Here is an 18,295-nt window from a genome sequence, read left to right as displayed (position 1 = left end):
AGATTTCAGTGATTGTATATTGTCTTTATGTCTTTTCCTTTCTCCTGAGATGTTGGCCTTGTCCTTCTCGTTTTCTTTTCCTTACCTTTTTTTTTTTTTTTTTTTTATGAGAAGAGAAGGATTTATTAAGAAGAAAAGAATGTACAAAGGTCTACCAAAGATAGACCAAACAGCAAAGAAAATAAAAGAAAAACAGTGAAAAACTTAGTAGAACACAGACTCCCAATTGTTTACAGAGTAAGTAAAATTCGAATGTACCCTGTTGCCAGAAGCACTTGCCCATGACAACACAAGAGACTTGACATCTACTGCAATATGAGAGTCTGTCTTGAAACTATACCTCTTCTCAAAAATGCGACAGTTTTTTTCTTGCCAAAGAACCCAAATTATTTCTGGTGGTATTAGATTCCATACCGTTTTTCCATTGTATGAAAGAAGATTGTAAGACCAAGTATGAGCTAGAGAATACACAGTCTCAGGAAACACCCAAGCCCAATCCTTTTTAGGCATGACAGCAATCCAAGTTTTGTAGGCAACTTTACAGTGAAGTAAAAGATGATCTTGTGACTCATTACTCTCACCACAGAGAATGCAAGAGCTCTAGACATTCATTCCTTTGCGATTGAGCATATCTAAAGAGTTTAATTTACCATGAACAGCACACCATAATAAAAAAGAGACCTTTGGCGGAACTCCATCATTCTGAATAAAGTGGTTAGGAAAGTTATCAACACCATCATTAATGATCAACCTGTGATATAAGGTTTTAACCGAAAAAAAACCTGAACTGTGAAGTTGCCAACGCCTAACATCATGATTAATATCTGTTACAGGTGGAATATTACCAATGATGCTTAGTAATCCTGCCAATTGATTCACTTCTAAGGTATTCAAAACTCTCTTGAAATCAAAACACCAGTCACCGTCAGAATTGATGTGGTCAGCAAGACTTCGAAACTGCAATCTGTCAAGCTTACAGAGAAGATTAAAATTATTTTCCATAGTTGAATTACCTACCCACTTATCATACCAGAATGAAACCTTAGCACCTGAGTGAATACAGATATTAGAATTATTGTTGATCAAATCACTTGTAACTGCTATATTCTTCCAACAAGAAACACCATGTGGTGTATGAACCATACCTGGAACCCAATGAGAATAACTGCAACCATATTTCTCTACTATGAGCTTATACCACAAGCTATTTTTCTCCACCCCAAACCTCCAACTCCACTTAGCTAAAAGAGCCAAGTTCATCAATTTCAAATTTAGCACTCCTAACCCACCTCTTTCTTTAACAGCATAAACCATGTCCCATTTTATCAAATGAGAACAACTGTTATTTCCCCAAAGAAAATTCCTCATTTTTTTCTCAAGTAACTTGATCACTGATGTAGGTGCCTTGAATAAGGAAAAGTAGTACATAGGAAGTGAAGTTAAGATACATTTCAAGAGAGCTAACTTACCACCTTTGGAAAGAGAAATTTGATTCCAAGTCGACAATCTTGCATCAAACTTCTCCATAACAGGAACCCAAATTTCCTTAGAATTAGGCTTAGCGCCCAGAGGCATACCTAAGTAAATGAAATGCAAAGTGTCCACTGCACACCCTAACTCTGCAGCCCAAGAATTAATTTGAGGTACGTCTCCAATAGCTATCAAACGAGTTTTAGATTTGTTAACCTTCAAACCTGCAATATACTCAAAACAATGAAGAATTGAGAACAAATTTGTGAGTTCCTCTTTACTGTTGTCGACAAAGAAGATAGTGTCATCAGCATAGTGTAAATAATTAACCACAGAACCATTTTCTACCATAAAAAAACCATTGAATAAACCAGAGTTTGCAGCTCTATCGATATATCTAGAAAATCCCTCCATAGCAATATTGAATAATAATGGAGATAAGGGACATCCTTACCTCACACCTTTTTTTTTAGTAACAGCTATTTGTGGGTTTGCTTTGAACAAAAAGTTAAGGGTCCACAAAGCATTGAAATTAACAATTACGGAGGTTTTAGAAGGCCTGATCCAAGCTTTTTGTCCATGCAAAGCTGACAAATTAGAGCTTGTAGCTGTTGAGGTTTTACAGCCAAATAAGTCTTGATGGTATTTAAACCTATAAGCACTCACCCCTTTAAACCGTTCTAATAATATTGAGGTTAATTAAGAAAACTAACAAACAAAAAAAATCAAATGCATCATGACATTACAAGGGGCTTCGTTACGGAATGTCAGTTTCGTCAACTCAAACATATTTATTCATACATGGAAGATGAAAAACAGAAAGGAGTGGGATATAACATCAAACCTCCAAGCTTTTAACGAAACGATAAGTGGGAAGAACATCTTCTCCCTCATTACAACATAGATAATCGAAGGTGGAGAAGACCACCAACAGGACACGGTAGTAACATAACCATATACAGCACATCTTCACACGCATTACCCTCTCTGTAAATGCGTGAAAATCCGAACTCCACAGTCTTCAGAAGTTAGATATCTGAGAATTCCAAATCTTTAAGATACTTGATTTCAGCTTTCTTCATACTCCATGCCTTCAGACTTGACATTTTCACATTTTCAGTTCCGTTATTGAATACATAAAGCCGAGCTTCATCACCAATAGCTAATTTTGGATACACTCTAGCTGTTATAACAGCTTTTCCGTCAACACCATAACTCTCCACTATTGAGCGATCAATCTGCCATAAAAACAAAATAAAATAAAATGCCAGTACAATATATATTGATGGTGTACACAAAATTGTTACCTGGTTGTTAACTTGTTAGAAGCAAACCAAGCTCCTCACATACATAACAAATTAAATTGGGAAAACACAAGCTAATATCTAAGATTGAACATACCAAGCTCCTTAGAGATAGCATGTGATCATGAGGAAGATCAACATCAATAAAAGCTCCATATGTGGTTTTGTCATTAGTTTTTTCCAAAGATGACCTGTTATACTAACCGTTTAGCTCATGGAGAGATTTTAAAGTTAATCTGAAATAAACATTCAAATGTGTAACGACACCGACCTTCTCTGATCACTACACATGAGCACAGCATATTTGTTTTGATGATTGAATACTCTGAAGAAAATAGCTGTTTGTTCTTCAAGGTTATTAGAAGCCAAAGCCAGCAAACCAAATGGCCCTGATTTCCCTTGCACTGATGCTGGCTTTGAACTACAAAGTAGTTGTGGGTTAACCCAACTAGGGTCCATGATTTCTACATCTTTCAGCTTCGGCAGTTTAAATTTAACATCTACATCCGCCTGCGAAGCTGTTAGACCAGGAACTTCCATTATCGAACATCTTTTAAGAACTTGACTTTGTAAAGAAACTTTTTTGGTGCGGAGTCGTTCAATTTCTACAACAGGCCATTGCTTCAATTGCTTGCCATTTTCCGCAAGCCATACTGTTCGAGGAACCGCCTGCAAAAGAAAACCGAGGTTTGCATAGTTAGTGCAAAAGATTTCAATAACCCTGCAAGGAAATTCGGACACATGGGTCGAAACGTATACGTACTTGTAATCCAGCCCAACCTTTCTTGATATCATCTGCTACACAACTAGATTCATTTGCCCAACCCCATAGTACTCTCCGATTCTTTTCATTATCAAAGAATGTTTTCGAAGCGTAAAACTTCCCATAATCAAACCTCAAACCAGAATCATTGTCGATGGATCCCTTGTCAGGAGTATACTTATCCTTTTCCAGGTTGTAAGTCCCAATAGTATAATAGTCATGTTTGGTGTCATCCAAACTCACCTTGAACACATGTTTAACTTTAGGACCGAGAACTGAAGTATCCAGACCCTGTTTTCCATCAACTGCTACTGGAAAAAAATCCGGGCATTCCCACATTCCAGTGTCCTTCGCCCAATGAAGACCATGTTCTGCTTTAGTCCAATGAATAAAATCATCACTTCGAAATAAAAATGATATTCCATTGTTGCCTAGTTTGCTTCCTATTGTCACTCTCCAGACTCCATCAGGACCTTTCCAACCAGTAGTCGGATCCCTAAATGCGCTAGCATTGATAATGCCAGTGGGTTTGATTACAGGATTATATTCAACTGGTTTAACCCATTCCACAAGGTAAGGATCGGACAAGTTCTTAGGCACTGCCATGTCCTGAACTTGATAGTTCCATTGATTCGACTTAATAATTCCGGTGTACTGAATAATCGGCTTTCCTTGTACAAATGTTGCTGAACCTGACCAAACACCTTCGATATCAAATGGTTCGGATGGGAAAATCGCGTGTTTATGATGAATCCAGTTTACGAGATCGGTGGATGTTGCATGAGCCCACACTACGTCACCCCAAACTGCACCTAAAGTGCTCCATTGATAGAATAGATGGTATATTCCATTGTAAATCATAGGCGCTGCATTAGAATGTAAGTACTTAGTTCATATTCAAATTACTTAATTTTTATGGAAATTGAATCCAAACATTATTAACAACTTAAACCATGAAATCAAATTGAGAATACTAACCATCAGGATCTGTGTATCCGTATTCATAGTTGCAACATGCATGGAAACGAAAACGAAGTAGTTAGAACACGGAAAAAGTAAATATAAAATGAAAAAGAGGCTCAAGTTTCCTAGATGTTGCAGTACCATAATTAATTGCCTATCTAGAAAACATGAGCGTCACATTAAAAAAAGAAAAAAAGAAAAAAAAATGTTGATTAGCAGCATACACATTATTGTATTTTCTTTATACGAAAAGAAAAATGCATGCTACTTTTGGTATGGTTCATGCAACCGTTTAAGCTATCTTAGTTCTCTTAAACACGTGGGATATGAATTCGGCGACAAGAAAAAGAAAACAAAGAAAAGATGTAGTGTTTAGGAGAAAGGTTTAGACAATCACCATTCATATAATTCTTGGAAGGTTGGAAATGATAACCAGTTCTGTAAGGCTGATAAGTGGGGATACTACTAGATTGAAAAGATTGAAAGTTTCTGTAATAGGGATGAGAAGCTTCAACTCCATGACTAATGAAAACAGAACAACAACACAATCCAATCAACCATAGAACAGTATTCATGACTACGTATAGATCTTAAAACTTGTTTTGTGATGAAAAATTATAAGAAACTAATCAAGTCTTGGGGTATTTTTAATCTTTCTTATGAAGCAAGCACATAATAAATAATGATTTATATTAGACAACGAGAAGTTATCAATCCTGAAGTCAAGCTCTGATTGGTGTACTGAATGTTCAACTATATGTAGTAATAGTGATGAAATAGATTTTCACAAACCAGAAGTAGACTTACAGTTACGGATATCATTTATAAGAGGGAGATAACGGTAATGCTAGAAACAGTTGATCGTTAACAACTGTCATAGGCCAGAAAGGCATGAAGATAAGATGTAACACAAGTGTAAGAAAGAAACATTTACCTCTCGTTTTCCTTGGTAAGTAGTTACTAAGTAATCTTTTTGACTCAAAAATTGGTTAGAAAATGCTAGACCACCGTCGGCTGGCCACAACGGTCTGTACGGACCCAAAAACCACCCCTAGTACTAATTCGAGGGAGGCAGAGCCATGGGTTGTCTCACATGGTACAAACAGTTGTCACCAACCTAGTACGGACCCCAAAACCACCCCTAGTACGCTAGGTCTAGCAGCTTTGAGACAGACTGGTTACAGTTAACATAAAGCTTAGCCAACATAATAGATATGCACGTCGAGTCAGGGCCCGACAAAAATTAGATCTGATTGATGAAAGGAGATTCCAACTAATAAGGATGGATAAGGATATACCTATTCTATGCTTAAAAATAAGAAAAGGTAAAAGTGATTGCAAATTGCAACACAAAGTATCCCATTTGGCAGTATGAAGATTCAACCATACTTCAACCAACATGGAGCAACAATCTTTCTTTGCGTGGAAACTAATACAATACCTACTAGATTTGTGTCCGTGCCACGCACCGCGCATTTTTTCTTCTGTTAACTTGGTGTGATCGGGGCTTTGCCCCGCCCTGTGAAGATGCGTTTTTGATTCGGTGTGTGCGGGATTTTGTCCCGCCCCATGACGATCCATTTTAAATTTGGTGTGGCGGGCGAATACGTTAAATAGATGAAAAAATATGCGAAATACGTGCAGATTTTTTTTTCACAGAAAATATGTGTTTCATCATCGTTTAATGTGGGAGTTTTTTTATCTATGCCTTCAAGTCTTTAGATGAGTACCTCAATGTTAGTTTGGATTTTCCATCTATTTATAAACATAAAACCTTCTTGTTTATAGTAAAAAGAAATCATAAAACCAATTTAAAGCACAAACACAAAAGAAATTTAGCATCCGTTTAAGCTTACCTCAAAACAGTGTAGAAAGTTCAGAATAGAATCTGAAGAGAGAACCGAGAAAAGGATTTAAATGAGGTTTCAGAAGAAGTAATTCAGAAGAGAATTGTTCGATTGAAAAACATACCAACACAAACCAAATGATTTATTGTGGAAGGAAGTTTGATTTTTTAACCTTTGCCTCGTGTTCTCTTTAGAACGATTAATAAACGAAATTGCCTTTGATGTAAGCATCTATAAAATCGGACCTCGGTTTGCAATAGTAGTAATATTTACTGCGAACCGCAGTTGACATGGAATTTTGCTGTTAGAGAATGTCTGTTAAGTGGACCAACTCACTTTGTACATACCAATCATCAATGGTGTCTTCTTCGCTCATCACGTGGTCCGGCATTGCTCAACAGGGTTCATTTAGTTCCCTTCCCTTTTGATTACTGGCATTATGTAAATATCAGAGTTAGAAATAGGTAAAAAACGAATAGGGTATGCAATCCAATAGTTGTTTCATTGTGTAAGTATCCTTATGCCAGCAAATTTTGAAACCAACACTGAATAATAGTTAGATTTTTTACTAAGCCAGACCATAATGGCTAAAAATATATTATAGCACGCAGCTAATATTAAAAAAGAAATTTCAAAATTAGATCAACCATTCCATTCCCCATCCAAGCAGATACAATGCTCCGTGGAAGATAATAATTCAGGGAAAATTGAGGATGATCAAGAATTCTAAAGTCAATGAAGGCCCTAGAGAAGGAAACACTACATCTAATAAGAATTACATATGTATTAAACCAAACCAATATCATATTAATAGTATAAACAACGTTGGCGCGTTAACTCAGTTAACTAAAGATTTCTCTTTTCAATTAGTTTAGTAGATGCTTTGTTGTATTTTAGGTGTGGTATTGGAAGTTCAACGAGAATAGTTGAGTGTTAACTGATGAGTTGTAAGTATTGAGATATTCTCTTTCAAGCAAGCATAAAATCAAAGTTTAGGATCAAAGTTTAGGATTACAAATTCAATTGACCAAAAAAAGTGCAAGAAAAGCTGAGAACCCCTAATTACCAAAATTCAAACATAAAGTCTAAAACCAAGTAAGTTAAATTCACTATTTGAAAAAGAAGACCCAATTGATTTGTCGTGGAAGGAAACACCAATTTTTACTGGTCCAAAAGAAAAACAAAACAAAATTAGGCTTTAGGTCATTAAAATCATGAATAAATTAACCCTTACATGGAAACTGAATCATACGAATATCAATCAATCATCGATACGTGTTAACTCTATTTTTTTTTAACTTCATCTCTTGAAGTGTAAATACGTCACTCAAAATTATAGGGAAGAAACCTTGATTCCCTCTTTAAATCTAGCTCTGACACCTAATGAAACTTCATACAGAGATCTTAATGGAGAATAGTTTACCTTGTTAGATATTTCGACAGTAGACTGAACCAACTGGTATACAGTAAAACATATTGCAAGGGAGCTCCTTCCACAATCGTATGATCCAAAATCAAGGGAAAGGCAAATTTTATTTCTACCAGATATTACAAAACAAAACTCGTATGATCCAACATCAAGGGAAAAGGAAAACTCCGTCTCCTACTCACCTGTAGAACAACTTGTGGGTTGGGTTCAAAGGATTAGCTTCTTTAAAATTGAAACCATCTTCAAATCAACTTATCATCACTTAAGGGAAAGAAAAAAAAGTGAATCAGTAAGAAAATAAAACAGGTGTGCAGAAAAAAAAAATCAGATGAAATAAATAAACCTAAATTTTTTAGAGAAAAGCCATCCAAGGATTCGATTTATTATCACATGCAATATCAAAAGAAAAAATTAGTTTCTATGTCAGAATCTCATTCGTAATCTAAACGACATTGTAGCTTTTATGTTGTTGCTGTAATAAAAGTAGGAAACAACATCTATAAACGGAAACACAGTTATATCAGGAACCCAAGAAACGGGTTAGCTAAGGCAACGAAATGCAAAAATTCGACAGAAAAGCATACTAACACACAGTGGATGGTTTTTTTTCCGCCGGAAATTCACGAAAATAAGACTAAGTTCGATTCTGTAACCTTTTCATTGTGTTCTATTTATCTATGTTCGAAGTCACCCACGAATAGCTTCAAAGTAATTAGGCAGATGAAATTCGTTAGCCATCGATAATCCTCCATTAATAGGCTCTGGAACTCGGAGAAAGAATCCAGATGAGTGCTTGGATGTGGTTTCAGAAGAATAAATTAATTCAACTTTATTAATTGGTACTTATTCGGGAAATCCAACAATAAGGAAACTACGTATCTTATGGAAGCGTAGTCAAATTAGGAAACACAGCTGTTGGACTTCCGGAAATCTTATCGAAGCAGTGTTATAACTCGGTGTTAAATTTTCAAGGTTTTGACGTAAGTATTGTTGATGAGTGCTAAAAAGTGCATAGTTCTATATATTTTTCTTGGCATTTAACTCATCTTTTGTGCATTAATTCTACATTTTATCCCATATTCTGTATTTTCATTGTTTTCAAGAATAAATATTTTTCTTACTTAATTTTGCATTTTTAGGTAATAAATAAAGTCTGGATGACTTGCGGAGCGGAAAAGAGCTGAAGAGTGGTGAAAAGCCGGAAGAAATTACAAGAGGAAGCCGCAAAGAATGGAGCACAAGACCAACAAGTTAGGAATGGGCTCAAGAAGGAAGAATTGTTCTTAAAGAAGATATGGGCTTGGCATACCCAAGGCCCAAAACCCTTACCCAAACCCATTTTCTATATCCATACCCGCCTCCATTCTCAACCGTTAGATTGGATCCAACTCATCATCCTACGGTCGCTCATTCATAGAGCATCAAAATCTGAAGTCTCTTCCAAACACCACAGCGCTTAAATTCCAAGCCTTCAGATTAGATCACATTTAGATCCTACGGTCGCTCCTTTGCCTGCGCATCAAATCTCGATACTTCCGCTTAACACTACAGTACCTAACATCATCTAACACCGTTGACTTCGTTGTGTTTCAAAATCCAACGGTTGCATCGATTCATCTCTTATCGCACCGTTAGATCTACCAACCATCTTCGCATCCCGCAGCTCAGAGTCACAAAACATCAAAATTTGATGAAGCCGCCACACACTGGAGCACCAAACCCTATACCAGCTACCCAAACGCACCCTTCTCCCAAAACATCGATTTCACCTTCTCCTCCACTCCGTCTGCAGAGAGCTGCTCTGCAACCCCATCCCTCTCTGCAACTTCACCACCTTCTTCACCTCCACTGCCACCACCACACCTCCCCCATCATCACCCCTATCTTTCTCCATCATTACCCCCTTGTTCTAACCTTCTATTATATAGTTTTCTTCCCTAATTTCTCTCTAAAAACCTAGGGAAGAAATCAATAAAATAGGACGAGTTGGAAAGATGCAATTGAAGCATGGGATGGAGCAGGTGAACAAGGAAAATAATGGGTCGACGATTGAAGTGTCAAATCACATGTTTGGTGAGTAAAATTCGAAACCCTAATTTCAACTGTCCAAATTAGGTTTTTGGGGATTTTTATAGAAAACCCTAATTTCTGTTAGGGAAAGCCTGGAGACGAATAGAGAGAAACATGGGTTCAAATTGTACTATCAAATTAGGTAGAATCAAATACCTAATTTCTGTGTTGTTTGATTTTGGGATTTGGGTGAAGAACCCTAATTTTGTATTTTGGGGAAATGGGGTCTGTGGGTATAAATTGGGACTGTGGGTGTGATGTAAAGACTCATGCTGGACTAGCCAGTGTCCAGAACTTTGTTCTGTTAATGTTCACTTTTTTTGCTGTTCATATTATGTTTTGTTCTGTGTATGCTCTCTGTTAATGTGTATGCTCTCTGTTAATGTGTATGTTCTGTTATGTCTTGTAATGTTCTCATGTTGTTCATGTCATTCTTAGATGTGTGAAATGTTCTAGGATAGAATTGAATCAAGGTAAACCACATTTTACTCTCACAGTGCATATCATGTATGCTTTGTAGTTAGGATAAAACTATGTGATATTACCACAACTCATACCTTATTGACATTGTCAAATTCTCTGACTAATTGTGCTTTAGTCAGACATTTAGTGCTTAGGATTGACACTTTAGTTGTGATTCAACTATCCATTGGTGAAACACCTTAGGTAAAAGGCAGGCTTGAACCTTTACCTTTACCTGCTGTAAGGAAGAATTGGCATGATCAGTTGAGTTCATCCTCTTGTCTTCACTGTTTTGTTTTGCTCTTTTTCATGTTTAGACTCATTCCATTGTTTACTGTTTTCTTTCTTTCATTTGCTATTTTCTTCACATCACTGCCCTTGGCTTAGGCCTTGGTGTGCAACTGTCTCCTTGGCACTTTTCTTCAGTATCTTAATCCATTTTCCTGTTTTGGTTCACTGGTTTAAGCCCATTGCACACTGTTAGGGTTGAAACCAAAGGCTAAAAGCCCAAGCTCATTACTAAGCCAAGCCCAGATCACAGCTACTGCTAGGGAAAGGCAAAAGCCCACTTCAAAAGCCAAGCTCGGTTCACTGCTACATTTGAAGTTCAGTCCCTCAAAGGCCCAAAGGCCCAGTTCACATCAAAATACTACCAAGCCCATTGTTATCAAAACCCATTAGTACTCAAAGCCCATTGACCATTCAAAGCCCAACAGCAATTTAGAAACCCAAAATAGCTAGAAACTCCAAACACACCCAGTCTCTGTGGATCGACCCGTACTTGCACGGACTACAACCAACGACCGTGCACTTGCGGTATTACTGTAGGCCCGCGTTTCATTTCACTTCAATTTTATACACATTTCCGGGCCCACCAAGTTTTTGGCGCCGCTGCCGGGGATTGGTGCTGTGTTTTTCTTGTGTTTTATTAGCTATTTTTGCATTTCACTGCATAGCATTTGCATCTGCTTCACTTCATTTGCTGTTGGACCTGCTGTTCTGAACCTGTTTTTTTTCTCTGCTGGGACGCCACCAAGGAAAAGAACCAAAACCCAACTGGGTTTTTGCAACAATATCAGAGCAGCTGGGCTGTGCTTAAAAGGTAACCCATTTAAGAGAACCCGAATTGTGGGCTTCCAATTTTTTAATTGTGGGCTTGTAATATTAAAGCCAATTTTTGGGCTTCTCTTATTTTCTGTTGGGTTGTAATTAATTTTTGTGGGCTTGTTTGTTTAATTTGTGGGCTTGTTTAAATTCTTTCATTGGACTTGTATTTTGGACTCTGGGTTTAACCCAGCTGAGCTTGTAACCGATTGTGGGCTTGTTTCCACTCAAGAGTGGACCTCGAAACCAAAGTTTTAAAACAAACGTCGGGCCTTAACCAACTGGGCCAAATTAAACTTTTAAAATTAAAGCTTAGTGTTTCGTGGGCCGCAGCCTTCCTTCCATTAGAGGACAAACAGTGGGCTTGCTCCCATTCAAAAACCAAATTTTATTTTTTTTTTAAAAAAAAAAAAAAAAAAAAAAATTACTTGCTCCCAGATTTTAAAACCAAATTTTATTTTGCTCCCACATTAACAACCAAATTTTTTCTTTTATCCCCATAAAAACCAAATGTTTCCCATCAAAAACCAAATGTTTTTCATTCCCTTAAAAACCAAATTTTGAGCTTTGTAAACTCTTTACTTAGCCTTTGAGCCCAATCATGTCTAGATCTTTTTCTACAGTTGGGGAATACAACGAATCCCTTAGAGAACTTGCGTGTGGACAACCTTCACGTTATGAACCTCCCATAGACCATGATGTCAATAGTTATAGGAATTATTATGGACATTTTCAAAGTCCCGAGCCTCAATACATGAACCCTAATGACTATTCACACATGCATCGTTTGCCACAACGTGAAAATGAACATTTTGCTAATGCCTCACTCACACAATCATCTCTTGTGGATCAATTAGAAGCTCGAATCGCAGCTTTAGAAATGCAATCACATGAGGAATCTGTCACATCTAATTTTCTTAGGCAACCTGAAATCTATGCATGTCCTGCATGTGGTAGTTTAGACCACCCTGTTGAGAATTGTCATATTTTGCATAATTTTAGGCAATCTAGAGAAAATCCAAGGTATGAAATGCCCATAAATTGTGAGAATGGTAGTCATTGGGACCATAATCAATCCTTTGAGGGTTGCGATCAATCTTTTATAAACCCTAATGACCATGCACACATGTACCAATCACCACAATTTGAACATGAAGAATTTTGTACTCCCATGAATTTAGACTCCACCACAGAAGCTTTCAGACTCAGTGAGCAAAACTTCGATAGATCTACATCACGAATTCAGGCATATTTAGATCAGATTTTGCTTCACCTACAAAAGGAGGAAATTCATGAGGAAATGTATGTTGTCCCTAATGAAGTGTCTAGTCCCATTCATGTAAATGATGTTGAATATGAACCTAATTTAGAGGAACATGAATCGACTAACGACACCACCACTTTTAATGAGGACCAATATGCATGCTACCATGATGATGATTATGATGATTATGATGATGTGTTAGAAGAACATGAAAATATTGTGGAACCTGTTGGTTCAATAACATATGGCTTCTCGCCCTCGACCTTCATGAATGTTGTTTTTCTAATACTCATTGTAATTCATATGATTTTGATATTGACATGGGATTCGTACAATTATTCTGTGAAGATGAGCATGACATAGGAATAGTTGAATCTTCTGTAGACACTAATGTTATTATGCATGAAAATATAGTGATGTGTCTGATTCTCTACCTAGGTCACATTGTGATATTTCTCCTGATTTGCCGATGCATGAGAATGAATCTGTTGATGATGTTGATGACTCTGATTGTGATCTTGCCAATTTGTTTGATGATTGTGAGCATGATGTGACATGTGTAGATGATTTAGGAGATTTTGATTTGATTGATAATGACGCACCTATTCTCCTACATGAGTCACAATCTGTTGGCCTTCCACCCAACCTAGATTTGGTTTGTACCAATATTGTAAAACCAATTTTTCTGAAAATTCCTAATCTAGGTTTGGAACTGTGTGCTTCCCAAGTCCTCTTGGACTATTTTGCTTCTAAGTATAATACATCTGAGGAACCACAGTTGGAATTAGCATGTTTGCCCGTCCCTAGCAAAGTTCATTTCGAGCTAGACCTTGTGCATGATGAACCCCCAAAACTGCGAGATTTTGTTTCCAAAATTATATCTTCTGTAAAATCCAGGTTTGGGGGTAGCTCATTTTGTTTCACAGCTTCACTTGCATGCCTACCATATTATTATTGTGTGAAGCTGTTGAAACCTTTACACTTTTTCTTTTGGGTTGATCCTCAACTCTTTAGACTTTTGGTGTATGGTGAATTTTTTGTATATAATCCAGTAGATACAATTTCTTAAAACCCTTTTGTTCCTTTTGTATATATTTTGCTAATCCAATATGATCTCGGCTGAAATATGTTGGATTTTTGCCTTGAATAACGGAGTTTTAATTCTGCTTTCGCCGAAATCGGGTATTCTCTCTCCTTTTACTCTACTCAGCATGTCCCTTTCCATATGTTGCATTTTAATTCTTTCCATATTTTGAAACATTGAGGACAATGTTTAGTTTAGGTTTGGGGGTATAGAGTAGATACCATGATAATTTGCCATAATTGAAAACGAACTCCTTCTTCTTTTTGAAAAAATTGAAAAATTCCAAAAAAAAAATTGAAAAATCAAAATTCAAAAAATTAAAAAAATGAAAAAAAACATAAAAAATGGAGCTCATTTACCTTGAAATGTTGACTCTTGTGCAAATATGTAATTATTAGGAGTCTTAGTCTAGATATTTAGGCACCCTGATTCTAGCACAATTCACATAGTGATAAGAAATTTGCACGCGCACGATCTACCAATACATGTATGGCCTCGATCTTCAAGGTGTTTGATAGGAAGTTACGATTGCCAATCACTTTAGAATACTGAACGAAACTTGACTAGCTTGTTCTTTGGTTGGTTGGGATAGAAGGTGGAGGTTACATTAAGAAAGACAACCATCGAATTTAACTGGGTGCATCAAAAAGGGCTACCTCTTGCAAAGTGTCATGTAATCTTTTGTTTCCTTTTGTATATGTATCAAAAGTGTTTCCTTGAAAAAAAAAAAAAAAAAAAAAAAAAAAAAAAAAAGAGAAAAATACAAAAAAATCAAGTATTTATCAATTCCATCATCTCTTGTTCCAAAAATAAAAAGAGAATAGTCAATGTAAATAAGAGTCATGTAAAGAGTATCTTTTGTGTTTTCATTGTAATAAGCAAGGAGGGTGTATGCCATTGATGTACAACGCGAGTAATTGTGAAATACCTCCAACTCATTCACAATTCTCGTAAAGTCCGGACAGCTAGCTAGATTTCGACCTCAGTTCTTAGCCTGAGAAACTATCTCTTGGTGATTAGTAGTCATAACTTCAGATCTTTCTTTACACATGTGTAGATACACTTTACACTCTTATCACATGTCTTTTTTTGTTATCAGTGCTAGGATTGTGCCTTCGATAGCTAGATTGACATCTCCATTTTGCTGTGAGCTTAACTGACTTGCACATGTCATTTGATGGAATCTGAGCTTATATTTTGACCTAGAACTTTGTAGGTACGTTCTAAGCAAACCTTCACGAGACTTCAACTCGTCCACTAGGGACACTTAGTGGTTTAAAAGGCTTAGTGCATACGCTAAATGCATTCGAGAGACCAGCGACAGTGGTATAGGTAGGATTTCCTTAGTTTTGTTTTACTTGAGGACAAGTAAAATTCAGGTTTGGGGGTATTTGATGAGTGCTAAAAAGTGCATATTTCTATATTTTTCTTGGCATTTAACTCATCTTTTGTGCATTAATTCTATTTTATCCCATATTCTGTATTTTCATTGTTTTCAAGAATATTTTTCTTACTTAATTTTGCATTTTTAGGTAATAAATAAAGTCTGGATGACTTGCGGAGCGGAAAAGAGCTGAAGAGTGGTGAAAAGCCGGAAGAAATTACGCGAGGAAGCCGCAAAGAATGGAGCACAAGACCAAAAAGTTAGGAATGGGCTCAAGAAGGAAGAATTGTTCTTAAAGAAGATATGGGCTTGGCATACCCAAGGCCCAAAACCCTTACCCAAACCCATTTTCTATATCCATACCCGCCTCCATTCTCAACCGTTAGATTGGATCCAACTCATCCTACGGTCGCTCATTCATAGAGCATCAAAATCTGAAGTCTCTGCCAAAACCACAGCGCTTAAATTCCAAGCCTTCAGATTAGATCACATTTAGATCCTACGGTCGCTCCTTTGCCTGCGCATCAAATCTCGATACTTCCGCTTAACACTACAGTACCTAACATCATCTAACACCGTTGACTTCGTTGTGTTTCAAAATCCAACGGTTGCATCGATTCATCTCTTATCTCACCGTTAGATCTACCAACCATCTTCGCATCCCGCAGCTCAGAGTCACAAAACATCAAAATTTGATGAAGCCGCCACACATGGAGCACCAAACCCTATACCAGCTACCCAAACCACCCTTCTCCCAAAACATCGATTTCTTCTCCTCCACTCCGTCTGCAGAGAGCTGCTCTGCAACCCCATCCCTCTCTGCAACTTCACCACCTTCTTCACCTCCACTGCCACCACCACACCTCCCCCATCATCCCCTATCTTTCTCCATCATTACCCCCTTGTTCTAACCTTCTATTATATAGTTTTCTTCCCTAATTTCTCTCTAAAAACCTAGGGAAGAAATCAATAAAATAGGACGAGTTGGAAAGATGCAATTGAAGCATGGGATGGAGCAGGTGAACAAGGAAAATAATGGGTCGACGATTGAAGTGTCAAATCACATGTTTGGTGAGTAAAATTCGAAACCCTAATTTCAACTGTCCAAATTAGGTTTTTGGGGATTTTTATAGAAAACCCTAATTTCTGTTAGGGAAAGCCTGGAGACGAATAGAGAGAAACATGGGTTCAAATTGTACTATCAAATTAGGTAGAATCAAATACCTAATTTCTGTGTTGTTTGATTTTGGGATTTGGGTGAAGAACCCTAATTTTGTATTTTGGGGAAATGGGGTCTGTGGGTATAAATTGGGACTGTGGGTGTGATGTAAAGACTCATGCTGGACTAGCCAGTGTCCAGAACTTTGTTCTGTTAATGTTCACTTTTTTGCTGTTCATATTATGTTCTGTTCTGTGTATGCTCTCTGTTAATGTGATGTTCTCTGTTAATGTGTATGTTCTGTTATGTCTTGTAATGTTCTCATGTTGTTCATGTCATTCTTAGATGTGTGAAATGTTCTAGGATAGAATTGAATCAAGGTAAACCACATTTTACTCTCACAGTGCATATCATGTATGCTTTGTAGTTAGGATAAAACTATGTGATATTACCACAACTCATACCTTATTGACATTGTCAAATTCTCTGACTAATTGTGCTTTAGTCAGACATTTAGTGCTTAGGATTGACACTTTAGTTGTGATTCAACTATCCATTGGTGAAACACCTTAGGTAAAAGGCAGGCTTGAACCTTTACCTTTACCTGCTGTAAGGAAGAATTGGCATGATCAGTTGAGTTCATCCTCTTGTCTTCACTGTTTTGTTTTGCTCTTTTTCATGTTTAGACTCATTCCATTGTTTACTGTTTTCTTTCTTTCATTTGCTATTTTCTTCACATCACTGCCCTTGGCTTAGGCCTTGGTGTGCAACTGTCTCCTTGGCACTTTTCTTCAGTATCTTAATCCATTTTCCTGTTTTGGTTCACTGGTTTAAGCCCATTGCACACTGTTAGGGTTGAAACCAAAGGCTAAAAGCCCAAGCTCATTACTAAGCCAAGCCCAGATCACAGCTACTGCTAGGGAAAGGCAAAAGCCCACTTCAAAAGCCAAGCTCGGTTCACTGCTACATTTGAAGTTCAGTCCCTCAAAGGCCCAAAGGCCCAGTTCACCTCAAAATACTACCAAGCCCATTGTTATCAAAACCCATTAGTACTCAAAGCCCATTGACCATTCAAATCCCAACAGCAATTTAGAAACCCAAAATAGCTAGAAACTCCAAACACACCCAGTCTCTGTGGATCGACCCGTACTTGCACGGACTACAACCAACGACCGTGCACTTGCGGTATTACTGTAGACCCGCGTTTCATTTCACTTCAATTTTATACACATTTCCGGGCCCACCAATTGTCCACCTTTACTAAGGTACAGTTAAGTATTGGTGTAAACATGGTGTAAATAAATAATTTAGGCTAGAACTCTGACAGAAGTGTTGTCCACCTACTTTTTTGTAAACACCTTTACTAACTAACGGTTTAGTATTTGATGTAAACAAAGTGTAAACCGATTTTAAATATTCCAACCAATAGATTTATGCCAAGTGCCCACGCTATAACTTCTACATCAAAAAAGACTTATTTGGGCCAATAAGAAGCGAGGGTTTCATCACCATTCAACGTGAGAGCTTATTGAAACAACTGGTGTACAATAAACAATATTGCAAGGTAGCTCCTTTCACAATTGTATGATCCAAAATCAAGTGAAAGGCAAATTTTATTTCTCCCACAAACAGACTTTACAAAACACAATTCATATGATCCAAAATCAAGAGAAAAGGAAAACTCCGTCTCCTACTCACTTGTAGAGCAACTTGTGTATTGGGTTCAAAGGATTAGCTTCTTTAAAATTGAAACCTTGTTCAAATCAACTTATCATCACCTAAGGGAAAGAAAAAAGAGTGAATCAGTAAGAAAATAAAACAATTGTGCAGGAAAAAAAATCAGACGAAATAAATAAACCTAAATTTTTTTAGAGAGAAACCATCCAAGGATTCGATTTATTATCACATGCAATATCAAAAGACAAAAAATAGTTTCTATGTCAGAATCTCATTCGTAATCTGAACAACATTGCAGCTTCTATGTTGTTGCTG

At 37.1% G+C, this 18,295-nt stretch overlaps 1 protein-coding gene across 1 annotated transcript; it reads right to left on the bottom strand.

The window, feature by feature from the left end:
- Positions 1-2,241: 2,241 nt before the first annotated feature.
- On the bottom strand, positions 2,242-5,133 carry LOC113300508 (beta-fructofuranosidase, insoluble isoenzyme CWINV1-like). Its single transcript, XM_026549709.1, has 6 exons — positions 4,898-5,133; positions 4,516-4,524; positions 3,538-4,403; positions 3,046-3,443; positions 2,872-2,965; positions 2,242-2,708 (listed from the first exon to the last, which is right to left on the bottom strand). Exons 1-6 carry the CDS (start codon positions 5,073-5,075, stop codon positions 2,499-2,501), a joined length of 1,755 nt encoding a protein of 584 aa, XP_026405494.1. The 5' UTR covers positions 5,076-5,133; the 3' UTR covers positions 2,242-2,498.
- Between the last annotated feature and the right edge of the window lie 13,162 nt (positions 5,134-18,295).

The sequence above is a fragment of the Papaver somniferum genome, chromosome 7, assembly GCF_003573695.1.
Source record: "Papaver somniferum cultivar HN1 chromosome 7, ASM357369v1, whole genome shotgun sequence".
NCBI lineage: Eukaryota > Viridiplantae > Streptophyta > Magnoliopsida > Ranunculales > Papaveraceae > Papaver > Papaver somniferum.
This window is presented reverse-complemented; position numbering and strand designations above follow the sequence as displayed.

Bases quoted from the DNA above. Each gene is read 5' to 3' on its own strand.
- LOC113300508 (XM_026549709.1), bottom strand. From the start codon at position 5,075: ATGAATACTGTTCTATGGTTGATTGGATTGTGTTGTTGTTCTGTTTTC. The intron at 3,444-3,537 runs GTACGTATACGT...TTTCTTTTGCAG, and splicing joins AAGGTTGGGCTGGATTACAA to GCGGTTCCTCGAACAGTATG. The intron at 2,966-3,045 runs GTCGGTGTCGTT...TTAGTATAACAG, and splicing joins ATGTGTAGTGATCAGAGAAG to GTCATCTTTGGAAAAAACTA.